This window comes from Artibeus jamaicensis, unplaced genomic scaffold, assembly GCF_021234435.1.
Source record: "Artibeus jamaicensis isolate MK-2021 breed Jamaican fruit bat unplaced genomic scaffold, CSHL_Jam_final contig_793, whole genome shotgun sequence".
In the NCBI taxonomy this organism is placed as follows: domain Eukaryota; kingdom Metazoa; phylum Chordata; class Mammalia; order Chiroptera; family Phyllostomidae; genus Artibeus; species Artibeus jamaicensis.
In genome coordinates this window covers 1826121-1852255 of record NW_026521975.1, presented here as the reverse complement: position 1 = coordinate 1852255, position 26135 = coordinate 1826121, and the positions used below count along the sequence as shown (strand labels likewise).

The 26135-nt window shown below is 40.1% G+C and overlaps 1 protein-coding gene across 2 annotated transcripts in view; it reads left to right on the top strand.

Moving 5' to 3' along the window:
- Nucleotides 1-26135, top strand: part of B3GLCT (beta 3-glucosyltransferase) — a 128123-nt gene that overhangs the window by 66667 nt on the left and 35321 nt on the right. For both annotated transcript variants that reach the window (XM_053672856.1, XM_037129577.2), the window contains exons 8-13: nt 7462-7525; nt 8596-8715; nt 10250-10319; nt 18410-18523; nt 20466-20565; nt 23785-23904. In XM_053672856.1, coding sequence (XP_053528831.1) covers nt 7462-7525; nt 8596-8715; nt 10250-10319; nt 18410-18523; nt 20466-20565; nt 23785-23904 — 588 coding nt within the window. The remainder of the gene's footprint in view (nt 1-7461; nt 7526-8595; nt 8716-10249; nt 10320-18409; nt 18524-20465; nt 20566-23784; nt 23905-26135) is intronic.

Genomic DNA, 26135 nt, shown 5'->3' with positions numbered 1-26135 from the left:
CAGATGTGTAGCAGCCACCAAGCACTGGCAGGTTCCATGGCCTATCTCCTAACTGCTTCATGTGCCCATGTGACCAGGTGCCTGGGGCTTTGTGAACTGGGGCTGCAGATTGTGCACTAGCTGAGATGTTTGTCTTGTTCAGGGGACACTTTTTACAGACTGCCTGGCATTCTGTAGAGGTAGTCCCAGAGGCACCTCCTTCTCTTCCTTGTGTTTATGAAGTCACTGAAAACGTCTGTTCACAAGTGACAGCTCACTCTCTTCTGGACAAGCTTAACCATATTTTCTGCTGAGATTTGGGAGAAAACTGAGGGCCTCAGCTCATTGCTATAGGATGTGTACGTACCTACAGCTAAGGGAACTGGGGCCAAAAGACTAAATCTGCATGAGTTCAGAAAATTTCTGGTTCTTGCCCCAGAACTGCAGCGGGCTAGAGGAAGGAGGTACCAGTTAACCTTCCTTACTGTGTCGTCTGCTTTCACAGCTCTGAACAATTAATGACAAACCGTACAATGTTTGTAGTTAATTCAGATCCATGGTCTTCTCCCTGCCTGTCCTCCCTTTCTGCTGCCAGAAAAAGTAAAACAAAATAAAAATGCAGATTCTACCATAGGACCAAATGCAAAATTTTGCTTACCAGGGGTATCCAACCTATTGGTATCTCTGGGCCACACTGGAATAAGAAGAGTTGCCTTGGGCCACACATTAAATATATTGTGACACATAGTCACAAAAAATCATAATGTTTTAAGTAAATTTATGATTTTGTATTGGGTGGCATTCATAGTCATCCTGAGCTGTATGTGACCCATGGGCCACAGGTCGAACACGCCTGTTCCTTTGTCTCGTGATACAAGCACTGATCAAACAGATAATATAACCCATCTAGCATAGAAGCTATCTGTGGCCAAGATACAGCTAATAGGATATTCTATTTTGTTTTTCAAGAAATTGCTATTACACTTAGGACTAAAGGAGGCATAAGTACCAATTACCTCCATCAAGTACAAAACCGGATCTTTCCCATTGGTTTTTCCCATTCAGAAGCTAATGTGCTGACTTCATTCCCTTCTATTACTGGGAGCTACATCCGTTCGCAGGCTGGATGGAGGACATATTATTACTGTCCTTGGCAAGTGGGGTTGGTGGTTGGTTAGTGCAAGAGATTAACAGTGTTGCCGAGGACCCTGGCTCTCTGTCTCCTGCTGAGTATACAACATCAGTTCATCCTGAATCTGGTTTCCCTTTGTGGTTTCAGGACAGTGAGGGCTATATGTATTTTATTTATTGCCAGGAGTAGAGAATTTCTCTAACCATAGAAGGTAAGTGCTTGTCCTCAGTCTTTAGTTGGACCTTGTCCAAGTGAGGTTGGTTGGATCACCTTTAAGCATGTACCAACTCCTGGACCAGTAACAGTTGCCATTGCCAGGTCATTTCAGTGCTTCAGTTGGGATCAAACTAGTTCTGACCCTGGAGTTTGTTTGTTTGTTTGTTTGTTTGTTTATTTATTTATTTATGTAATATATTTTATTGATTATGCTATTACAGTTGTCCCATTTTCCCCCCTTCATTCCCCTCCATCCTGCACACCCTCTCCCACCCACATTCCCTCCCTTTCGTTCATGTCCGTGTATCATAAGTTCTTTAGCTTCTACATTTCCCATACTATTCTTGCCCCCCCATCTATTTTCTACCTCCTGTGTATGCTACTTATTCTCTGTACCTTTGTCCCCCTTCTCCTCCTCCCACTCCCCTGTTGCTAACCCTCCATGTGATCTCCATTCTGTGATTCTGTTTCTGTTCCTTTTCTAGTTGTTTGCTTAGTTTGCTTCTGTTTTAGGTGTCGTTGTTAATAATTGTGAGTTTGTTGTCATTTTACTGTTTATAATTTTTATCTTCTTTTTCTTAAATAAGTCCCTTTAACATTTCATAGAATAATGGCTTGGTGATGATGAACTCCTTTAACTTGAACTTATTTCAGAAGCACTTTATCTGTCCTTCCATTCTAAATGAAAGCTTTGCTGGGTAGAGCAATCTTGGATGTAGGTCCTGGCCTTTCATGACCTGGAATACTTCTTTCCAGCAAGGTTTCTTTTGAGAAAGCAGCTGATAGTCTGATGGGAACTCCTTTGTAGGTGATTGTCCTCTTATCTCTTGCTGCTTTTAGAATTCTCTCCTTCATTTTAATTGTGGCTAATGTAATTATGATGTGCCTTGGTGTGCACTTCCTTGGGTCCACCTTCTTTGGGACTCTCTGAGCTTCCTTTGCCAGACTGGGGAAGTTTTTCTTTATTATTTGTTCAGATAAGTTTTCCACTTGTTGCTGTTCCTCTTCCCCTTCTGGTACCCCTATAATTCAGATGTTGGAACATTTAAAGATGTCCTGGAGGTTCCTAAGCCTCTCCTTATTTTTTTTGAATTCTCGTTTCTTCCTTCTTTTCTCTTTGGTTGTTTCTTTCTTCCTTCTGGTCTACTCCATTGATTTGAGTCCCAGTTTTCTTCTCATCACTATTGGTTCCCTGTGCATTTTCCTTCATTTAACTTAGTGTAGCCTTCATTTTTTCATCTAATTTGTGACCCAAATCAACCAGTTCTGTGAGCATCCTGATCACCAGTGTTTTGAACTGTGCATCTGATAGGTTGGCTATCTCTTCATCGCTTACATTTATTGGCTCTGGGGCTTTGATCTGTTCTTCTGTTTGAGGAATTTGTTTTTCGGTCTGGTTGTACCTGTTACTTATGAGGGGTGGGGCCTTAGATGTTCACCAGGGTGGGGCAACCCAGTTGCTGGGCTATGATGCTGTATGTGGGGGTGGGGTCAGAGGGAACAGGGGCACTTGCTCCACTCTTTCTTGGATTTCAGTCCCTTCTGCCACTTTTAATGAGCAAATTGGGCCTTTCTGGTGCTGGTTCCTGGGTGGGTGAGCTTGTGTACATTCTAGGACCCAGTGGGTCTCTCCAACAAACTGTCCTGTGAGGCTGGGAGTCTCTCCTGGCACCTCAACCCCCACAAGTGTTTTCAATCAGTGCTTTATTTCCTGGCCCTGGGTCCCTGGGTTGCGAGGTCTGTCTCACTGCTGGTTTTCAACTGGTTTGTCTTCTAGAATATGTGACCTTGGTCAGCCAGCCGCCTTGTGCATCTCACTGGGTTTGCTTGTTGCCACCTCGCACCTGGAGTCTCCCAGCTGCTGCCTGCACACCTGGGGTCTGCCAACTGCTGCCTGCATGCACGGGTCCGCTAGCCACTGCTTTTTTCTGCCAAGACCCCCTCTCTGCCCATCACCCACTCAGTTCCTCTTACCGGTCTGGATGAATGGTTGTTGGACTTCATACAGTTCAATTTTTTGTCAGTTCTGGGTGCTTTTTGTTTCTAAATTTTTGTTGTCCTTAATTTTGGTTGTGCGAGGAGGCACAGTGTGTCTACCTATGCCTCCATCTTGGCCCTGGAGTCCATTTATTTGGCTCAAGAATTAATCGCAACTGGAATCTCTTGGGCAAAAGGAAGGGGAAGCTTTATCGCATAGGTGATTGACAGCACCCTCCATAGGAATGCTGATTCCCTGTCGCCTTTTCTTGACTTTCTAGCCCTCTCAGTAGGTAGGACAACAATTTACAGTTACAGTTATGAAAGTATTTCTCCAGTTGAAATCACTAGAAAAAACTTAAAGAGGGTTCATGACACACTTAGACTGTTTACCACCAAAACTCTTATTTGTCCTAGCAGTGTCACATGAGTGAGGTTTGAAATAACACGGCTCAACATTTCCTGATGCTCCATCTATGGGTTCTTCCAACAGCAGTATCAGTAAGAACATGCTTACATCTTCAGAGAAACTCATCAATTTCTAATAAGGTGATTGCTTCATTTAGTGTTACTACAGAACACTGTTACTCCTCTCCATTGTTTTCCCCTGGCAAACCTTACCTAGATTTTCTTCCTCAGCTCACTCTATTGACTTGGCTCACAAGTGGGACTAGAAAGGTGTCGTAGGAAGATTTCTTGGAATGGAGTTGAAGAGGTTCTATGTCCGTTTTAGTTTCCAGTCTAGGTGGTTGTGTCATTGGGGCTTGACTTAATGCCTTCTAAAAATAGGAACGCTGAATATCAAATGCCATGTTTGATAGGAACTGAGTATTTAATGAGGAAATATTTAATCTAACCCATGGAAACTTCTGGCCCTAATTGTTTTTGGCATTATTGGTTACTGAAATTAGCATTTAAAAACCCTTGTGCTGTCTTGCTTAATGTATAGAAAAATGAAAACTAATTCCCACCACTAGGACTAGCCTTTTAAGTTAGGGGGACACCCTGCACATTTTAGGATTTGAACACATTTGCAAAGTGACTGACTGACTTGAGCTCAGGGTGTCACATGGTCACATGAGGTTACCCATCAATATTAAGTTCGTGATGTTGGGTGATGTTGAGGTAACCATTACTCCGTAGGCTGCTAGACACAGCCACACAAAAATGTCAGTGTGTATATTATTTGTCCATCTTACAGGTGCTTAATCCATGGTCCTCACTTTCCTCTTTGAAGTTCCCTGCAAAGAGAAAGTTTCACAGATTGAATGAGAAACTTAAAGACAAAGAGTTGACAGCACATACACTAACACTCTGAGGTGGTTAGTGTCAAGAAGGGGCATCCGAAATGTGATGATCTCACAATGGGTGTCAACGTGCATTGGATTCCGTTCAAAGCTGTGTGTCCCTTGCTGGTGGCACTAAGGTGTAACTGTTCTCTGTCTTCAGAGTCTGAGTGTGGTCTGATCAGATTTTGGAGGCACTTGATATGATTCCAAATTTCAAAGTTACTTTGTTATGGTTTATTTATAAAAATGGGCTCCAAGTGAGAATTGGACAAGATTCCATGCCAGGGCAGATCCCCCCCCCCACATTTAATGTATATTGGAGTGTATCTGAGAACATGGTCTCTTCACGTCCCCTCACCCACTCCAGCTCAGAGATCTGTGGGCAGATGCCAAGCAGGACTATAACAGAGATTGCATGGGGCTTCCTTTGGAGCTACCTGCTGCCAGCTATGTTAATATCAACATGAGACAGATGCTTTATAACTAAACCTAAATTGTCACTCTTCTTTATCTTTCCTTGAGTAAAAAAGTGCATTTTTTGAAGAAATCTTTGTGGCTCAACCAGGCTAAAAAGTCAGTAAAGGGATTTTTGAAACTTACTACTATTGGTTGGCCAAAAAGTTCATTTGTTTTCTTCATAAGATGGCTCTACTAGTGCTTAGTTGTCTTTAACTTCATGTGAAATAATTTTGTTAGATTGTATTGTGACAGCTGTAATATCAGTGTGCATTAAAAATACTTATCAAAATTGGTGAATTTTTGCGTAGCCATTTTAATACTGAAGATGGAAAAAATAAGCAACATTTTATCATATTATGCTTTATTATTTCAAGAAAGATAAAAACACAACTGAAATGCAAAGAAAGATTTATGCAATTTATGGAGAAGGTGCTGTGACTGACTAATCAGATGTGTCAGAAGTGGTTTGTGAAGTTTTGTGCCGGAGATTTCTCCCTGGACAATGCTCCATAGTCTGGTAGACCAGTTGAAGTTGATAACAGTCAAATCGAGACATTAATTGAGAACAGTATAGCTAATATACTCAAAATAGCCAAATCAAGCATTGAAAATTATTTACACCAGTTTGGTTATGTTAATTGGTTTGATGTTTGGGTTCCACATAAGTTAAGCAAAAAACCCCTTCTTGACCACCTGTATTTTCGCATGCAATTCTCTACTTAAACATAATGAAAATGTTTTCTTTTTAAAACATTGTGATGAATGGCAAAAATTGGATATTTTACAACAATATAGAAAGGAAGAGATCGTGGGGCAAGTGAAATGAACCACCACCACCAACCCCAAAGGTCGGTCTTCATCCAGAGATGGTGATGGTATATATATATAGTGGGATTGGAAGGGAGTCCTCTATTATGAGATCCTTTCAGAAAACCCAACTATCAATTCCAACAAGTACTGCTCCCAATTAGACCAACTGGAAGCAGCACTCGATGAAAAGTGTCTGGAATTAGTTAACAGAAAACTCATAGTCTTCCATTAATGCAAGACCATATGCTTCTTTGACAACCAGGCAAAAACTCTTACAGCTTGGCTGGGAATTTCTGATTCATTCACTGTATTCACCAGACACTGCACCTTCAGATTTTCATTTATTTTGGTCTTTAATGGAAAAAATTTCAATTTCCTGGAAGACTGCAAAAGACACTTGGAACAGTTCTTTGCTCAAAAAGATAAAAAGTTTTGGAAAGATGGAATTATGAAGTTGCTTGAAAGGTAGCAGAAGATAGTGGAACAAAATGGTGAATATGTTGTTCAATGAAGTTATAGGTGAAAATGAAAAATGTGTCTTTTATTTTTACTTAAAAGCGGAACAGACTTTTTGCTAACCAAATACTTTTTTTTTTTTTACAAAATCACTGTTGTTTCTTTATAGTTAAAATGTGTTAGGAGGTTTGTAATTGGAACTGATGGTCTCATCTCTAGCCCTGTAATGAATATAGAACCATGTGGAATTCCACTGGTCTTGGTAACTATGTAGTTCTACCTCACTCAGCTTGGAATCAAGGAATATACCACTTTCGTCTATTGAGGCTGCTCCCTGAGTGCTCACTGTGGCCAGGCACAGCGGGCAGTGCTGGCAGGCACAGAAGGTGTAGGCAGAGAAGGACATGTGCACAACAGATTGTGATGCATGTGGCAAAGCCAATGGGGCTGTGCTTCCTCCTCTGGGAGCAAAGGAAGTTTTCATTTATCCCGCTGGGTAAGTCTGGAAAGGTTTCACAAAGAAGGTGGCCTTGACTTGGTCTTGAAGCAAGTTTGCTGAGTCAGAGTGGGTGAGGGCACTGGAGCAGCTGTGTAGGAGAGGAGAGAAGGCAGGCCCGTGCCCTGTGTGGGGCAGGTGGTGCTGTGGGCTGGGCATGGCTGAGGGGCATGGAGCGGCTAGTGTGCCTGCGTGTGGTGGCCTGGGGCTTGATTCTGCATTGAGAGGAACCATGGGAGATTTTCTAAGCAAGAAAATGGCACATCCTCTCTTCCACTAAAATCTCCACCAATTGTAATTCACTCGAGTTATTAAAAGTTGGAGAGTGAAAGCACGGTTGTTTTCCCTCTGTCATTATTTAGTGTAAGGATTATCAGAGTCAACAAACTTCAGGACTTTTTTTAGAAGACATTTAATGTGTTCTATTATATTGCATTGTTTTGTAATGCATTTTATGTTATTTGCCAGGTGCTAGAATAGCCTTGCATTGTGACAGTCCTTAGCCTCAAGGAAATTGAACTCCTAGTTTTGTCTTAACATTTGTACTTTTGCCTGCTTTCAAACATGGAAAAATCTCAGGAATGATTTATTCTTGTTTATGCTTCTTCTGGTTTAAGAAAAACCTTCAAATTGTCTTTCTTTTCTAGGCTTACCAAGAGGTTAAAGAGTGAGTCCCTGAGGTCCGACTTTACAATAGATTTGAAACATGAGGTATGTCATGGTGTGTTTGGGTAAAAGTCTCTGTAATCGGGAATTCACGTCTTCGGATAGAAGTGGTGTTCTGTATTCCCCAGGAGTGTGCTCCCTCCACCCCCGTGCCTCATCTCCCTACCAAGGTCATGTGGTTCCCTGAATCCAGATGAAGTTGTGTCTGCGGGCACTTGCTCAGCAGCCCACTTGTTTGTGGTTCTGTGGTTTTTCTGGGAGTGTTCCTGCTCCTTTGGAACCTTATCCTGCTATCCTCTGAGTCCTGCACTGAAGTCTTCAGTCAGGACTTGCACTTGCTTTTGCTGTACTGATGTGGGGCCACTTTAAATTGCTCTGGAGGTGTTTGGACACCATAAGTGGTATAATTAGGGATGCCTAGCTTTTGGTTACAAAACCCAGAGGAGATTTGGAGATAGTTTCTGCTCCATTTAGCTCCAGAGCCCCAGCTCAGTGTGGGGTTTTTGTTAGACACCCCACCTCAGTGGGCTATAGGCTGTATGCTCGTGAGTCCAGTCAGAAACCCAGCATCGCCAGGGCTCCGCTGACACCTGCTGAGGAGGGCTGCCCTGGGTGCCTTCTTCCCAGGTTCTCACTCTTACATTTTGTCCTCACAAGCTCTACTTTTGTGCAAATATAGAATTCATTAACAATGATTTTAAAGACATTTTGTCAGCATTTTTAGATGTTTTCCACAAGTCAAATATGTCATTACCATACTACAAGAAACCAGTCATGATAACATTTTCTTGCATCTTTCTCTGTAATGTTTGAGAATCCTCAAAATAGTTTCCCTACAATTGCTTAGGACAACTGCTTAGGACAACTTTGGAATTTTTTTGCAAGTCAGAATATTGATTCTTAGTTAACTTTTTTTAGTAAAAGGTAAATCAAACCACATGGAATTACTCTTTTTGTAAGCAAAGAAGGTGTTGAATACTGACAAACTGACATGCTCCAGTCTAGTAGTGTCCGTAGAAGCTGCGGTTGCTCTTCCTTGAGCTGTTTCCTAGCTTCTCCTACTTGTGAGTTGGTTAAGTTCCGTCACTCACAGCTGGTTTCCGGTCGTCGAACAGATTGCGCTCTACATCTGGGACAGAGGTGACGGGCCTCCTCTCACTCCAGTGCCTGAGTTGTGTACAGACAGCGTGGACGCCCACTGTGCCACCACATCCCACTCTTTTCTGCCCCTCTGTGTAAGTAGTAGAAGAAAAACTTCCTTGCACATCAAAGGAAAACGTACTTGCTGTGCGTGTGTTGTTCTGCACCTTGCATACTGAAAAAAATCAACCTTTGCTACGTGCCAGGTAGGGAGCATATACATTTTTATGTTAATAACGGCCCTCCAAGGTAAGCACTGTCCTCACCCCAGTTGACAAAGGAGGAGAGCGTGGCACTGAGGACTGCTTGTGCACAGTTACACAGTGAGTGGCCGGGGAGCGAGGGTGTGACCTGCACCGTCTCCCTCTAGAGCCTCACACAGCATTGCCTGCCATGGCCTTTGGAGCCACTTCTTTTGTTGATGATCTCGCATGTGTTTATCGGAATACCTGTTTTACTTCCTAGAAAGGCAATTTCAAACATTTCCCATGATACCCAAACCTCTCCTCAAGCCCATCTCATTATTCTCTTACTTGGTGACCTCACTGCCATCTCATCTGAGACTGTCCAGACCCCCTTAACTCTAGTTTTGGCAGACCCTCAGTCCAATCACCAGGAAGAGCTTGAAGACCACTGAAACTCACTGACTTGTTACCAGTTCTTCCTCATAAGGAAACGTTTACTCACCACCTCATGTGTTGTCTGCTATCCTCAAGTCAGTCTGTGTGTTGCATTTTTGAAAGATGTTTATATATTCACATACACACAGCACAATGGGAAGAATGTGTAACATTTGGTTCATTGTAGATAGTATGCTTGCTTGTCCTTTAATGCTTGCTCTGGGAACCTGGGGAGGAGAGGGCGACCTCCTAGTGCCTTGAGTAACATGACAAAGCTGTAGTTAGATTTTACTGAAGGCCTAAGACTGGTGATGGAGCGGTCGGAACACCTACTATGTAGTCCATGGCCTTGGGACTGGGTTGTCCACAGATCTCTCTGTGCACCTTTCATCTGAGTGATCAGCTTGCTTGGAGCCAGCTCAGGGTTCTTCCACCTGCTCCTGCCCCACACAGGTGTGGGAAGTAATCCTGCTTTTGGCAGAGGACAGAACATCACTGAAACCTAGACAATAAGAGGCCATAAAAATACTTTAAAGATCAAAGTAAGGCCAGGTTCACCAGATGGGGTCATCCCTTATTTTACACTAAGACAGCCCCTTAGTTCTCACCTTTTGTCAAAATCTTCACCAGCTGGAAAAAGGAAAGGGAAGGTAGCTGACATTTATGGGGCACCTATGATGTGCTTAATAAAAGCAGTTTTACTGGCGAGTATTTTTCCTGCTTTTTAAGTGGCAGACTGAGGTTCAGAGAGCTGAAGGGACTTGTCCAGACGACACAGTGTGTGAGTGGCAGAGCTGGGGTGCCAGTCCCAGTCTGGATGACATCAAAAGCTTTGTTGTCAGTGGAGCTACAGTCTCTTTTCCCCCTAAAACTTGACCCTGGAAACAGGTTCAGTGTGCCCGATACTGACTGGTGCACTTGACCTTTAGAACATATGAGATCTGGTTTGGGTATGAAGTTAAGATAACATGGGCTCATATACATGTATATTTTCCCTTGTTTTTTTTAGGGGAATCCAGTGAAGAAGGAGGATATTTTTGTTGCAGTAAAAACGTGCAAGAAATTTCACAGTGAAAGAAGTATGTTTTGGGTTATTCATTTTTATTGACCTTTTAGAATCTGAATTGCCTTAAAAAATACAAACCAGATATAAACTCAAGAAAAGGATATTGAAACATATATTATTGAAGTTAAGGCATTAATTAATCGGTATTCTTTATCATACCACTTCAATCACAGAGATAAATTAGAAAGGACAATTTTGTATTAAAATTTGGGTGGTCCTAACCCTTCTAAATACTGTTTAAGGCAGCATTTTAAATTGGAAATGGACAAGCTTGGCTGTTGCAATCTTGGAGACAGTATGTGAATAACAATGCATTTTGCAAAACAATGTCCTGTTATGTCCAGCCACCGAACCAAATAAGAATATAGAGGGGATTTTTCACATTTTTCAAGGTGAAAAAATGCCGAGAAGGAATGTTTTCTTGAAAGCTGATTCTTCTTTTTATATTTTTTTCAAATGCAAACATCAGAACTTTTAAGATAGGTGTTTTCAGAAAAAGTTGCCTTGTAAGCAGTAGCAATGTTCCCTCCTTAAGGGAATCCTGGCATGCAGATGGATGTTTTCATTCAAGTTTTCCATGTCCTTATGGAATTCTAAGACATTGACATCAATTACAATATGATTATAATCAACAATATCTGAAAAATATGGTAACTATAAATTTTTACATTTATCTAAAATAGTCATCTTAAGTTCCAGGTCATATTAAATCAGCCTAAATGAATATAGCATTCATTATATAAGGAGTCCCAAAATACTATTAAAATCAATATAGCATTTAAATTTTTCATTTATCACAAATTTAACCTAGATTTAATATTCCTTTGCTTTCTTCATAATCTGGAAGGGCTTTGTGGGACAATTCTTGATAAATATACTTTCACAAAAAGTATAAAGGGAAATGAACTAGGTTGCTTTTTATTTTTTAACAGCAAGCAGAAGTATTTGAATTAATTTACTTTACTTGGATCTTGAAGCTATGCTTAGAGTAGTATTGCTTGCACTGTATTATGTAAGAAACGATGGTGGTGTTTTCTCTTTTGAAATACATTTTTCAGGAGACAGTAGGCACTAAAATTAGGGATTATCCCTGTCAAATTTTTAATATTCTGTAGAAATGAAAAAGTTGTAGTTTTTAATTTAGTAACTTTAAATACTGTAGTTTATTGTTCTCTTATTTGCATAAGGTTGAGTAATCTTTTAAGATATCCATCGAATGCTTTATATTTTAATTTTGAGTCAAAGTCTTTAAAAATTAAAGAATCTTAAAAGTCTGTAAGGCGCATTAAAACCAAACCCCCCAAAGCCAGTTGTACTGATGTCTTGCTGTTAATTTGGATCTGGATGGTCCATGAAGCCTAAAAACCTTTTATGGGGCTTTCACAGGTGGATTCTGTGGCATGCCTTCTTTAAACTTGGACTTGTCTGTTTGAGAGGACAGTCTAAGGCAGCAGGATTTTAGGGACTTTGGTGCCCATTAGGCTGGATGGAGTGAAGCCTGACAGGGCCTGGGCTCTGCCTCCTTCTGAAAGTCTAGTCTAGCCACCAGTTGGTGCAAAGAATTACCTCATAATCATATTACTTACAATGACAGTGCCACAGTAACTGCTTCTGACTGCTCTTTTTCACATTTTTTGGTGTGTTTTTCACATACATTCTTTCATCTCGTGTTGACAATTCCTTACAATGTGGTAGCTAATGTTATTCACTTAATATTGTAGAGAAAGCTGAGTATGGTCGAGAACAGCTGGCCCAAGTTCCTGTGGTCTGTTGAGTAGGGCAGCTGGAGCTTGGGTTTTCTGGCTCCAAATTCCCTCTTCTGCCTGCCACAGCACGGCTACACTGTGATCTCCTTGGATGCATTCCAAACCTAACACTTGATAAATAGTATTTGATATTTGTGTTGATGCTGAAGGTCAGGTTTGGCCTGGCCAGATGCTGTGAAAGTGGTCTTTATTTTCAGTAGCAGTGGGGATATCTGGGAACTGAAATCCACAGATCTTAAATACACATGGAGCAGGGAATTTAGACTCTTATCCCATCAAGCATATTACCACTGTAGTCAAGCAGAATACATGGAGTAAGGGTGTCTTTTTCTTCTTTTTTCTTGCCCTATCTACCTGTGGTAGAAACACTTGAAGTTACAAAGGCCAAGTGACAATGAAGGAAAATAAAACTTAGACTGTTTGTATGACAAAATGAGAGTAGGCTGTACTGTTAGTGAGTTTTCTGATGGCAAGTTGTCTCTTGTAGTTATGCTGCCCCCCCGGACTGAGCCTAAGCGGGCACTGGTGATGGCTCCCACTCCAGGCTTCTCATAAATAATGTTGGCCAGCCCCTGGGAAGAGGGTGAGGGCGGGACTTAACTTTGTCCCAAGCTGTAGTCAAGGCAAGGTAAAAAAATATACATTGAACTCATTGTTTTATACTCTCTTGGAAAAACTGAGATTAAAGCCAAGTTCCAAAATTATTTTACCTCTTGTGTTTTGTTTTGTTTTTGGATTCTGGTTTATTTATTTTCTGATTCAATATATTTTATTGATTATGCTATTACAGTTGTCCCATTTCCTCCCCCTTTATTTCCCTCCACCCTGCATATCCCCTCCTACCCACATTCCCCCACCTGAGTTCATGTCCATGGGTCATCATATAAGTTCTTTGGCTTCTCCATTTTATTCTTAACCTCCCCCTGTCTATTCTGTACCTACTATTTATGTACTTATTTCCTGTACCTTTTCCCCTGATTCTTTCCTTCCCCTTCCTTACTGATAACCCTCCATGTGATCTCCATTTCTGTGATTCTGTCCCTGTTCTAGTTGTTTGCTTAGTTTGTTTTTGTTGTTGGTTTTTTTTAGGTTCAGTTGTTGATGGTTGTGAGTTTGTTGTCATTTTACTGTTCATATTTTTTATTATCTCCTTTTTCTTAAATAAGTTCCTTTAACATTTCATATAATAAGGGCTTAGTGATGATGAACTCCTTTAACTTGAACTTATTTCAGAAGCACTTTATCTGCCCTTCCATTCTAAATGATTGCTTTGCTGGACAGAGTCATCTTGGATGGAGGTCCTTGCCTTTTATGACTTGGAATACTTCTATTCAGCCCCTTCTCCCCTGTGAGGTTTCTTCTGAGAAATCAGCTGATAGTCTTATGGGCATTCTTTGTAGGTAACTCTTTTCTTTTATCTTGCTGCTTTTAAGATTCTCTCCTTATCTTTAATCTTGGGTAATGTAATTATATGTGCTTTGGTGTGTGCTTCCTTGGGTCCAATTTGTTTGGGACTCTCTGAGCTTCCTGGACTTCCTGGAAGTCTGTTTTCTTGGCCAGATTGGGGAAGTTCTCCTTCATGGTTTTTTCAAAAAAGTTTCAATTTCTTGCTCTTCCTCTTTTCCTTCTGGCAGCCCTGTGATTCAGATGTTGGAATGTTTAAAGTTGTCCAAGAGGTACCTAAGCCTCTCCTCATTTTTTCGAATTCTTGTTTATTCATTCTGTTCTTGTTGAATGTTTATTTCTTCCTTCTGTTCCAAATCATTGATTTGAGTCCTGGTTTCCTTCTCTTCAGTGTTGGCTCCCTGGACATTTTTCTTTATTTCAGTTTTCATAGCCTTAACTTCTTCCTCTGTTTTGCAACCATATTCAACCAGTTCTGTGAGCATCCTGATTACCAGTGTTTTGAACTGTTGCAAAAGAGATAGGTTGGCTATCTCTCCATTGCTTAGTTGTATTATTTCTGGAGCTTTGACCTGTTCTTTAATTTGGGCCTTCTTCTTTTCTTTTTTTGCCTCGTGCCTGTTAAGTAGTAAGGGGCAAAGCCTTAGGTGTTCACCAGGGTGGGGCAGCCCACATTGCTCCACTGTGGCGCTGTAAGTGGGGGAAGGGTCAGAGAGGGAACAGTGCCACTTGCTGAGCTCTCGACTGGCTTTCAGTCACTTCCTCTGACACCCACAAGTGAATTGGGCCCTTCTGGTGCTGATTTCCGGGTGGGTGAGTTTTTGTGTATCCTAGCACCCCATGGGTCTCTCCAGTGACCTCTCCTGTGAGACTGGGAGTTTCTCCCACTGCCACAACCCCCACAGGTGTTTTCAGTTAGAGGTTTTGAGGCTTTATTTCCCTCTGCTGGAACCCTGGGTTACACTGTCTGTCTCACTCCCCAGCTGGTCCTCCCAGTTTATCCACACATGAAAAGTGGGACCGCCTGATCCGCCAGCCACCCTCTTGCCCATTCCAGTCCTCCAGCCACCACCTTGCCACGAGCCTTCTTGCCCGGCTGCCGTCTCCACCCCTTCTACCCATCTGGATAAATGTTTCTTCTCTAACTCTTTGGTAGCCAGACTTCTATACAGTTCTATTTTCTGTCAGTTCTGGTTGTTTTTTGTTTTTAAATTTGTGGTTGTCATTCTTTTGGTTGTGCAAGAAGGCATAGTGTATCTACCTATGCCTCCATCTTGACCGGAAGTCCTGGATTCTGATTTAAATGAAAAAAAGAATTCTCAGGACACAGTCAACAATAGCGTATTTTGTCTTTTGGCTGAAGTAAGAAGTACATGTTGACACCACTGAAATAGCGACACTCTGAAATGCAAGTATTCAGTATGGTTTTACAAAACTATAAGAATTATATAAAGCAAGGAAATTGGGCATAGCATATTAAAGTATGTTTAAGCAAGGAGATTTCTTAAATTTAATATTGGCTTGATCACTTCCTCCTGGGCTAGTGTTCTTCAGCGTGTGAGGTGAGCTGTCTGATAATGTGAAGAATTTCCTTCATGTCCCTCTGCCTCTGTGCATGTCTCAGGCATTTCCGGGCAGCCGCTGCATGTCCATTGGACGGTGGTGGTGAGAGGCTCCCCTGCCGTCTCCTCTGAATTAAAGAGGTTGCATTGTTATTTGCTTGGCTTTTAGTTCTTTCTGAGCACCTAAAAATAAACACGTTGTTCTTTTCAGATTAAAAAACACCCATTTGGTGTCTGTACTGCAGTGATCTTGCCTAGAAGAGGCAGATCAGAACAAACTCATTGAAAGGAGTGTGCAGTCCTGTGTTACCTGATTAGAGAGGCTGTGAGGTACTAACCTACAATCTGCTTATTTAAAATATGAGGCTCGAATTAAAATGCAGCCAGGAGCGAGGCTTCCTGCTATGTTAAACGGAGTGATTAGATTAATCATTAAAGAGACGACAGGAGTCTGGGGTTGCCTCGTTCAGTCATCCCCTGCCGGTGGTGGAACAGATGAAGATGTCCCAGAGTGCCCTGAAATCTTTCAGATCAGCCACGAGGGATGCGTTCTAGTCTTCGGTCCACCCATCTCTAACATCAAGAATTAAAACACAGTCTAGGCAGGTGTCTGTAACCCTCTACGAGATGAGCACCCGGGGTGTTATTTTGTGGTTATGGGCTTGCAAACTGAGACAACAGTCTGTTTGTCAAAAACAGCAGATTCCATAAAATCAGGTCATTCACAGTTGATTGTGCGGTAGTTTTTGTATTGTGTTCAAGTGTCAAGTTCATTTTCATTTGGAATCAGAGTCTCACAGGTAAATTCACTGGGGATAAAAATGTGTGCTCAGTGCCTCATAGCGAGACACAGCTCCTCCTGCCTCAAGACTTTAGGACATTTGGAAGATTTATGTTATCCATGCAGCCAGCTTTTTATTATAGTATAGTTTCTTACTTTGCTCCAATTTTAAGTTATTTCTCAGTGAACCTTCTTGAAAGAGGCATTCACTGTTGTTTTATTATGTGGTAGAACGTATACTTCTCTTTATAAAAAATGTGATATTGTATCATTAACTATTTTGACATATACTTTCAATATTTAATACCTTCAGGAATATACTGCTTCAATACCATATAAAATATTTTATACATAGTAGAATGAATTCAGTTTAGAATCCAAACAGTGCTAATAGAATTGCCCAATATTTTAAAAGTATTAAGTAATTTAGAATTAAAATGGGTTGAAAATAAAGCCCTAACTTGCTGTTATACAAAACTTAGCCTTAGCTTGAAATTCTTTGCCCCTGCTATATAAGACAAATCCACAGGAGTTACAGTGACAGATGATAAAACTGTTGAATGCTTTTGGTATTATAGAATCATAACACCTCATTATATTAAGATGGTTTATCTATTTTTAAATAATTGGTAATGGTGGTGCTGTCTTGTACCACAGAATGGAAGTTGCTTTATAAATAAAACTTTTCTTTAAAACCAGTTCCAAAAATAGCCCCAGGCCTCTTGGAATTCCTGCACAATCCCATCCTCACTTAACTATTTATTGAGCACCTACTACACCCCAGGCACAGTGTAAGGTGTTGGGGGAAACAGTCATATAGTAATTCTTATCTTTAGTGAAATTTGTTTCCACTGAAAACTGAAAACGAGTAGTTAGGTACAGCAAAGAGCTAACTTGCACTCGATTTTTATTTTAATTTCAAGTTAGCTAATTGAGAAGGAATACCTGTGCTGTTTGATAAAAGAGTTAGAGCCACAAGAACTGATGGCTAAAGGCCAAGAACAATGGAAGCAGAATCTGCATGGTTTGCAAGACCCAGTGCTGGAGATTAGGGAAAGTTCTTGACCTTTTCACCCTTATGCATTGGGGACATTTTACCCAAGAGCAGGAACACTTAGAGCCTGCAAGCTGCAGGAAACCTTTTCTGGAGTCAGTATATGCAAAGCAAACTGCCAGTGCAATGTCCAGATGAAGATAAAATGTGCCGGAATTTGGAAGTAAACAGTGAGGAATTTTTTTCGCCCTGGCAACTTTATCATTATTCACTGCATCTTTGTTTTGCCATGGAGAAATCTTTTTGTCCGCCTTTTATGATTGCAGAAAAATTATATTTTAGTGTATAAAAATAATATTTAGTGGGTTGGAATAAGAATTCACAGGTCTCTTCCTTAAAGCTGGTGAATAATGGACTATAAAATGGTACACTTTTGTACTTTATGTACAAAGGCTGTCTGAGTTTGACTTTGAGTTTGTTGGCTTACATAGTGAAACACTTAAATTTGGCATTGCTTTGGCAGTTTTTAACTATAATTTATTTTTATTTGGGCTGGGAAAAAGGAAAAGATCTCATAATGACTCAAAATATTGCCTGAAGATTGGGTTCATCAGAGTTGAGATTCTTAAATTAACAGGGTATAAAATCTAGATAGGGTGACCTTTTCTATTAAAACTACAATGGAAGCCCCTTCTTTTCCTTAAAATTTAGAGATGCACAGACTTAAAAAATCACATAAGAAAATAACTACTCAGATAGTTGGTCAAGTAAATTAATATCAAATCATGATCAAGCGGAATTCTTTGTCAGGCATGGATACAGAGCTGCTTTTAATATGTTACCCTAAAGTATAGAAAACCAGGAACATTTTTTGTTGTTCTGCAACAACAAAAACCAATTTATCTGTTTGTAAAGGAGTTTTAAAATCTGTATTGGTTCTCAAGATCTTATTTCTCCCACATTCTTCCTCAATGCAACAACGTCAGACATTATACTCAAGTGTAGTGATTCCCAATGGTAGGGCGGTGCCCTTTTGGGTTGGGTGGTCCTGTTGGAATCTTTGGGTGGGGACACTGTAGTTTGAAAGAATACCTTCCCCCCCAATTGTAAGAGAGAGAAAATTACATTTCAGTCAGAACCACATCGAATATTCTAATCCTTGGAAGTAATTCTATTTCCCACCTCCCTGAAAAGCTTTTTAAAAATCCAATTGTGAATTTTAAATGAACCTTATTGGGAAAAGAGAAAAAGTAGTGTAAATTAATTTAAATGGAACAGTATAATCACACTATTGATTATACACCGATTAAAGACAGTTGGTATAATCAGAAAATTTATAATTCTATAGAAGCAAGTGTATTTACAACCAGGAATGAAAAGTGCCCGGATCCAGAGTCTAGTGAAAATGGCTCAGGGACAGGTTTTATTCATGTGTATTTGGCATTTTTCAGGGTAAGAAAGTGAGCTCTAAGGCCTGGACCCCTGAACAAGAACAAGGAACTCTTCTTTTTCTTTTTAGGAGATTGTGCTGTCCCTTCAGGATTGCAGGCTTCTCTACATACCTGCCACTGACTGTCGCTTCCCTCATTTTTTCAGTCCCCATTGTAAAGCAGACATGGGCAGGTCAGGCCAGCCTCATTGAATACTACAGTGACCATGCAGAAAGCTCCATTCCTACAGTGGATCTGGGAATTCCTAATACGGACAGAGGTGAGTCCTTCATTCTTACCACTGCTCTTACTCAGAATGTCCATTGTGCACATGTAGTAAATTGAACTAGTAATGAAATGAAGTATCTTATAAAAGCTGTAATTTTTGCCTTATGTAAATTTTTTTCTTCCTCCCGTCCCAACATTTCTACCTATGGATATGAGTTGATTTTTTTCAGGTTAAGCACTATGTTACAAGTACTAACAGATTATATGTTTTTAGTGAGCCATAATTGATATGACTGAGCACACGACAATTATGATCAAGTTTAACAATACATTTTATACCTTCAGAATTCACTGTGGCCCAAATGGGGTATTCAAAGGAAATTTATCATTTTCCCACCAAAGCCTTTCCTTGCTTAATTTTAACAATTTAACCAGCCAGGATGTTATCCAACTGCTATATTCCAGCCATTGTTAGATATTGGGGGAAGTAGGAATGAAGCTGACAGTTTCTATCCTCAGAAGCTTACGGTCTGAGCTTGTCATGTGTGCATCTCTGAGTAGCACTTCACCACATTCCACACTGGTTGTATGTGGTATAAGCTATATATATCCATGTATGTTAATATTTTAATTGCTAAATTGTTGGAAGTACACTGGGTTTTCTCTTCAGATGGCAGGCTTTCTAATTAAAAACATTTTTTATTAAAAAAAATTAGAAGTAGATATTTGGCCACCTCACCTTCAGATGCTCTTTGCTCATCTTAATTTTTATCCAGAGTTCCTGCCACATTTTTTTTAGTTTTCTGATTCCCCAAACATGTTTATGAATAAAAAAATTAAAGCAGTAAATTAATTGTCTAGTTCTGTAGAGTCATTGATCTTGATTGCCTTGATCGGTAAGTTGTAGAATCAGATGCACTGCTTCTGCAGTTTACCAGTTCTGACACAGTTAAAAGTATTACTGAGTATATTGTTGTCTATTTTGAAAAATGATTTTAGATTAATTTCCTTTTTTTTTCTTTTTAGGTTAGTCTTGCTTTTTAGTCTTCTGTTTAGGTTGGCTTTAAAATTATTTATTCGTGCATTCCTTATTGAATTTCTTATTTTTAGTCCAACATTATTATTGTTCATATTTATATTCTGCTTTATTCTAAAAGGAATTTGAGATGGCTTTCATACATATATACTATAATGCTTAAAAATATAAAGAGATCAAGAATAACAAAAATAAATGTCAAATTGAATGGATTAAGCACTTAATTTGTTAATTAATTAATACTAGCTTGTTCTCTATCATGCTACCAAATACTTTATTGAAATGAAGTGTCTTTCAATTTATTGACTTGGGTTCTCTGCCCAAGTGTTTTATTCTTACTGTGGCCATAGCATTTTGCAGTAAGGCATTAATATTTCTTTGGTGGTCCCAAAGCCTGTGACTGTCCTAGTCAGACTGTGTGTTTGGTGTGTAGCCTGGGACCTGCCACAGTATCCTGCATGTTAAAACTTAATAGCAAGTATTTGCAAAATGAATGAAGGTGTAGAATTCTACTTTTGCACTGCTGTTTCCCCGTGGTTGTGATACTTGGGGTTCTAATAGTTGCTTTAGGATAAGTACATCGAAGCACAGGTGCCAGGCTTTTGTAATTGCTTTGAGGCTGACAAGTTTCTTATTTGTTTGAGTGAAGGGAGAAGTCCTATCCCCTCCTCAGGTTAGCCACGTGACCTTGTGTGATTCCCCTCAACTCCCCAGACTTCATTTCCTCGGGTGTGAAGTGAATGGCTTAGAATTCATGATTTCTAAAGTTCCTCCTGGTTCACTATGTCTGACAAAATTAGAAGAGGCTGATTTTTAAAATTTCAAATTATTAAGGTACATGCAGACATTTAAACTTGTTCTTTTAAAACCTGAAAACTAAAATCAGAATGTTTTAAAATGAATTATATATATTTTAAAGAAAATAGTACATTGTAAGTTTTCCTCTTGCCTTTCCTAGGTCATTGTGGAAAGACATTTGCCATTTTGGAAAGATTTTTGAATCAGAGCCATGACAAAATAGCATGGTTAGTCATTGTGGATGATGATACATTAATAAGGTGAGGAGTCATTCTCGTCCCAAGATGGCTTCATATTCTACATGTATTCATATTTAGAAACTATGGTGGGTACTTCTGTGTCTGGCCAAGATGCGAAAGCGGGGACTGAATTTGCTCTCACATCTGAAACAACCACCAAAAGGGACAAGATACATGCAATGAGGGATTTTGAGACACTGGACATGAGGCAACAAAGAATGATGATAGATGAGACCCAGGAAGCAAATGAGGTAAGTCCTGTGACTGCCCAGCTAGCTGCCCTATGAAAGTGTCCAAGTCACTGCTCCGGGATGGGAATCCAGGTGGAACCTGGCCAACTCCTTGAGTTGAAGAGCTGAAGCTGAGAGTCTGGGTGACCAAGGCCACTGGAGTTTGCAGGACAGAGCACTGGAAAGGACAGAGCCACACAGAAAGAGCCCGCAGGAGGTCTGTGGAGGCACCGTCAAAGTGTCAGTCAACATTGCGTGTGAGGACACTACTGCAGACTGGGGAAAGAACCACCCAGAATGCAAAGTGAGTGGAAGGAATGGTGTCTGACCTCACACAGGCTGAGTACATGTGCCTGTTCACACCGGCCAGCCTGGAATTCCCTGGCTTCACAGGGTAGTGAGCAGAGCACATAGGGGTCTTACTCTAATAGGGGGAAATAGCACTGCTCCAGTCTTGCCTGACACCTTAAAAACAAGATCCCAAAAGGCCACACTATTTCCAAGTAACAAGGTCATATCCAAGAACAAAACCCAAGAGGATTTAGAGAAATAATAAAGTCTCCAGCACTCAAAAAGATTTACAATGCCTGTCACGCAATCAAAAGTTACCAGGTATGCAATGCAGCGGGAAAATTCACCCATAACAAAGAGAAAACTGATTTAATTGAAATTGTTCTAGAAAAGATACAATGTTAGAATTAGCAGTTATTAAGCTGTCATTAATAGCTAGTTATTTGAACTTCATTTATGTTACAAAAGAGATATGGAAGGTGTACATAAGACTGAAATTGAACTTTTAGAGATGAAAACTACATTGCCGGAGGCGAAAAACCCACTGGATGGGATTAACAGCACATTACACTTTGCAGAGGAAAGTGTCTCTGATCTTGGGACACAGCAATAGTAGCTATCCAAATGAAACACAAAGATAACAGATAATTTTCAACAGGTAAGCAGAGCATTCCTGAGCTATGGGACAATTCCAGGTGACCTCGAATGGATGCATCTGGAGTTCCCTGAAGAGAAGGGGCACATGAAAAATATTTACAGAAGTATTTTCCAAATTTGATAAAAATGATAAACGCACAGATCCAAGAAGCCCAGTGAACCCCAGGCATGGCTGTCAGCATCGGCTGATCAGCTGTGCACAGTCACCCCACACTATTCTTGGCGACAGTGTCTCGAGCAGCTAGTGCTGTGCCTGGACCTGCAGCATTCACGCTGTCATCTACAGGGCAGCTAGGCCACTTGGAAGTTTTGTCAGATCTTTGTTTAGTGTTTCTTTTTTTTTTGTATTTACCGGCAGTGCTATCTAACTGCTCTATGATGTCTTAAATTTTTTGAGTTTGAACCTTATCACCTTTTCCTTTTAAAACTTTAATATCCTTGATCACCATGAACTCTAACTTTTCTGAAGTTATGAAGTCGAACAGTTGCAAGATTTTGGGGTCAATTGGAGATTGGCCAGCGTTTGCCACATGTCCAGTTTTTAGTCAGTAGGAAGGATATGATAGTTTTCAGACTCAGCTTAATGATTCTTCACCTTTCAAATGATATTTTGGCTATGGAAATGGTTAATGTCATTAGGAAAACAAACCCAGAGGAGATGCTAAATATGTTATTTTAACCTCACAAATTGAAGGTTGAGGATGTGAAGTGATAATTTTACAATATGTAGGAAGAAGAGAGATACCTTCGTTTCTCCTCTAGTCAAGAAGACATAAATTTTCCCTAGAGGGCTTTGAGTTTTACTGGGCCTGTTATCAACCAAAGGCTGTGATTTCCTTGGGAACCTTTAAGGTTTATTCTCCATAACTGAATTGTATTTTATAGGTATCCACACACTTACCGGCCTTCCCCTGCAGAACTATTTATTAAATAACTTCCTCAACACTAATTCTAAATTAGCACCTAGAATGTTTAACTTGTGTGCCAAAAATAGGATCATTTACAAAGGTAACATTTTTTTGACCATTCAGAAACTGTCAGCGTTATTAGAGGACTTGATCTTCAGCCAGCTACAAACTTGATGAGAAGACTTGTAGACTCTTCTAGCACCACATTCATAAGAGAGTTTTTTCATACATTAATTTGTTTTCTTTACTGTCAGTCTCAGCTCTATGAGTTGGGGAATTTTTGTAAGTGGCATGAGTGTGGAAGGAAAAGATGACCTCTTCTTCATCTTTACTTTGTTTTCATATGACCCCCCCTTCTGCCACCAAAAGAAAAAAGTGAGACATTAGAACTCTAGTGTTTTAAGTAACATGAGGGAACCGAAGGTTGACTGGTGTGAAAGGTCCAATTTAGAAGAAACAGTGGAAGGACTTTATGAGGCATTTGTGAGTGATGTAAGTTCCTACCACATGGAAAAACTAGCTTTTCTCAGCATCAACCTTTGTGTTGCCTTTAAAAAGTAACTTGTAGGTTTTATTTTCCTATGAAAAATTTTTTCATCTTTATAGCAGCAGTAGTTGCAGGCATTTTTCTGATAAGCCCTTGAATCTTCTCATTGCTCTGTGTAAGTTGTCATTGTTGACACATGACAAAGAAGTGTCAGGGCCAGAGGTATATAAACAAATAGACATAAAAAGACCACAGACCAGGGTACAGTTCTCCAGGGAAACCCAAGCATCGCTGTGCATCATAACTTGAACTTAAGGGAAAGCCTTCCCTTCCTGACCCGTGAGCCACTCTGAGGTGGACCTCATTTGTTCCTCAAAAGTACCACCTTCTTCATTAACCTGCCACCCAAACTGGGCGGCCACATGCTGCCAGGGGCTCATTAAAACTGGGAGGAAGGCCCGTGTGTCTCAATTTCTCCCCTGTTTTCGGTAATGTAGTGTTCAGCAGTTTTTTTCCTTAAAAAAATTCATTCTTCTGTAAATCATTCAAATTTCATCTCTGAACGATTTCAGTATTGTACTCTATAACGTCACTAATGGGATGTAAGGACTCTAAAAATATTTACTGAATTAAATAGTCATTGCTTATGTTCCTTTGGGCATCCTAGCATATCCAGGCTCCGGCACTTGCTGAGCTGCTACAAGTCTGGTGAACCCGTGTTCCTGGGAGAGCGCTACGGCTATGGCCTGGGCACTGGCGGCTACAGCTACATCACTGGCGGAGGAGGGTAAATATGAGCTTGGCTTTCTGCACATTCTCTGCATATTGCACTTCTGTTTCTGGATGCAGAGTTGGGTCTGTGACCATGGGATTTCTACTGATGGTGCTCTGGAAATGGTAGCTGGTCCTATAACAGGGAAGTGAACGTTCCATTTGTTATATATAGAAAGAAACACAGTAAAGAATATTTTATCCCTTGAAGAGATAATATACATCAAGGTCCTTGGTAGAAATGTCCCTATAGTAATGCTTGCTTCTGGGTAGCCAATTCGTTTTACCTGCTTAAATGAAAAAAAAAAAAAGGATATAGATTTTATTTTCAGCACATAAGTCATTGGACTTTTAAGTGATCCAGTGCTTACAAATCACATTTGGGAAAAGAGTAGTGTGGAAGTTTAGACTCAAGCAATTAAGTGATATTTGTGTAGGACTTACAGGTTTCAAGTAGTTAAAACTTGACAGGTTACAGCAGTTAAAATCAAGTGTTTTTATTTTTCTACTTTGATTTATTTTTTATTCTTTATTTTTTATTTATTTATCTTCAGAGGGGAAGGGGTGGAGAGAGGGAGAGAAACATCAATGTATGGTTGCCTCTCATGTGTCCCCTGCTGGGAACTGGCCTGCAACCCAGGCATGTGCCCTGACTGGGAATCGAATCACGATCCTTTGATTTGCAGACCTGCACCAGTCCACTGAGCTACACCAGCCAGGGCTAAAATCAAGTGTTTTTAAATGAAGCATCTGCCAAATCTTTTATGGGGAAAGATTTTAATTTGATTTATGTGGGAAAGTCAATTAAGCAGTTAGTGTTTTCTGTTATTTCTTTAGTCTTCACTATTGGGTATTTAGGATGACTTTTTTTTGTATTTTATTTTATTTTTGAATTTATATTATTTAAAAAATTATTTTATTGTTGTTCAATTACATTTGTCTGCATTTAGCCCCCACTCCCTCCAAACCCCAGCCATTCCTACCTGCTTCCCTTGCTTTCACCCCTCCTTGGTTTTGTCCATGTGTCCTTCGTAGTAGTTCCTGAAAACCTTTCCCCCCATTGTCCGCCCCCCCGACAGCTGTTGTTATATTGTTCTTAATTTCAATGTCTCTGATTATATTTTGTTTGCTTTTCTCTTTTGTTGATTATGTCCCACTTAAAGGTGAGATCATATGGTATTTGTCTTTCACTGCCTGGCTTATTTCACTTAGCATAATGCTCTCCAGTTACATCCATGCTGTCACAAAGGGTAGGAACTCCTTCTTTCTTTTTGCTGCATAGTATTCCATTGTGTAAAGGTATCATAGATTTTTGATCCACTCATTTGCTGATGGGCATGTAGGTTGCTTCCAGCACTTGACTATTGTAAATTGTGCATAGGTTCTTTTGGACTGGTGTTTCAGGGATTTTAGGTTATAATCCCAGCAGTGGAATTGCTGGGTCAAAAGGAGGTTCATTTTTAGTTTTCTGAGGAAATTTCATACTGTTTTCCATAGTGATTGCACCAGTCTGAAATCCCACAAACAGTGCATTAGGGTTCCCTTTTCTCCACATCCTCTCCAACACTGGTGGTTTGTTGATTTGTTTATGATGACCATTATCACCACTGTGAAGTGATATCTCACTGTGGTTTTAATTTACATCTCTCTGATGGCCAGTGATGCTGAGCATCTTTTCACATGTCTCTAGACCCTCTGTATCTATTCGAGTCTTGGAGAAGTGTCTGTTCAAGTCCTTTGCCCATTTTTTAATTGAGTTGTTTGTCTTCCTGTAGTGGAGTTATGTGAATTCTATATATATTCTGGAGATCAACCCCTTGTCTGAGGTATCAATAGCAAATGTATTTTCCCATGCAATTGGTTCTCTTTTCATTTTCATGCTGTTTTCTTTAGCCATGCAGAAGCTTTTTATTTTGATGAGATCCCATTTGTTTATTCTTTCCTTTATGTGACTTGCTCTAGGGGACATATTGGTGAAAATACTGCTGCATGAAATATCTGAGATTTTCCTGCCAATGTTCTCCTCTAGGACTTTTGTGGTGTCATGAGTTATATCTAAGTCTTTTATCCACCTTGAATTTATTTTTGTGTATGGTATAAGTTGGTGCTTGAGTTTCATTTTTTTTGCATGTAGCTGTCCAGCTCTCCCAACACCATTTGTTGAAGAGGCTATTTTTATGCTGTTTTATGCTTCTGCCCCATCTGTGAAATATTAATTGACCATATAGACTTGGTTTTATTTCTGGG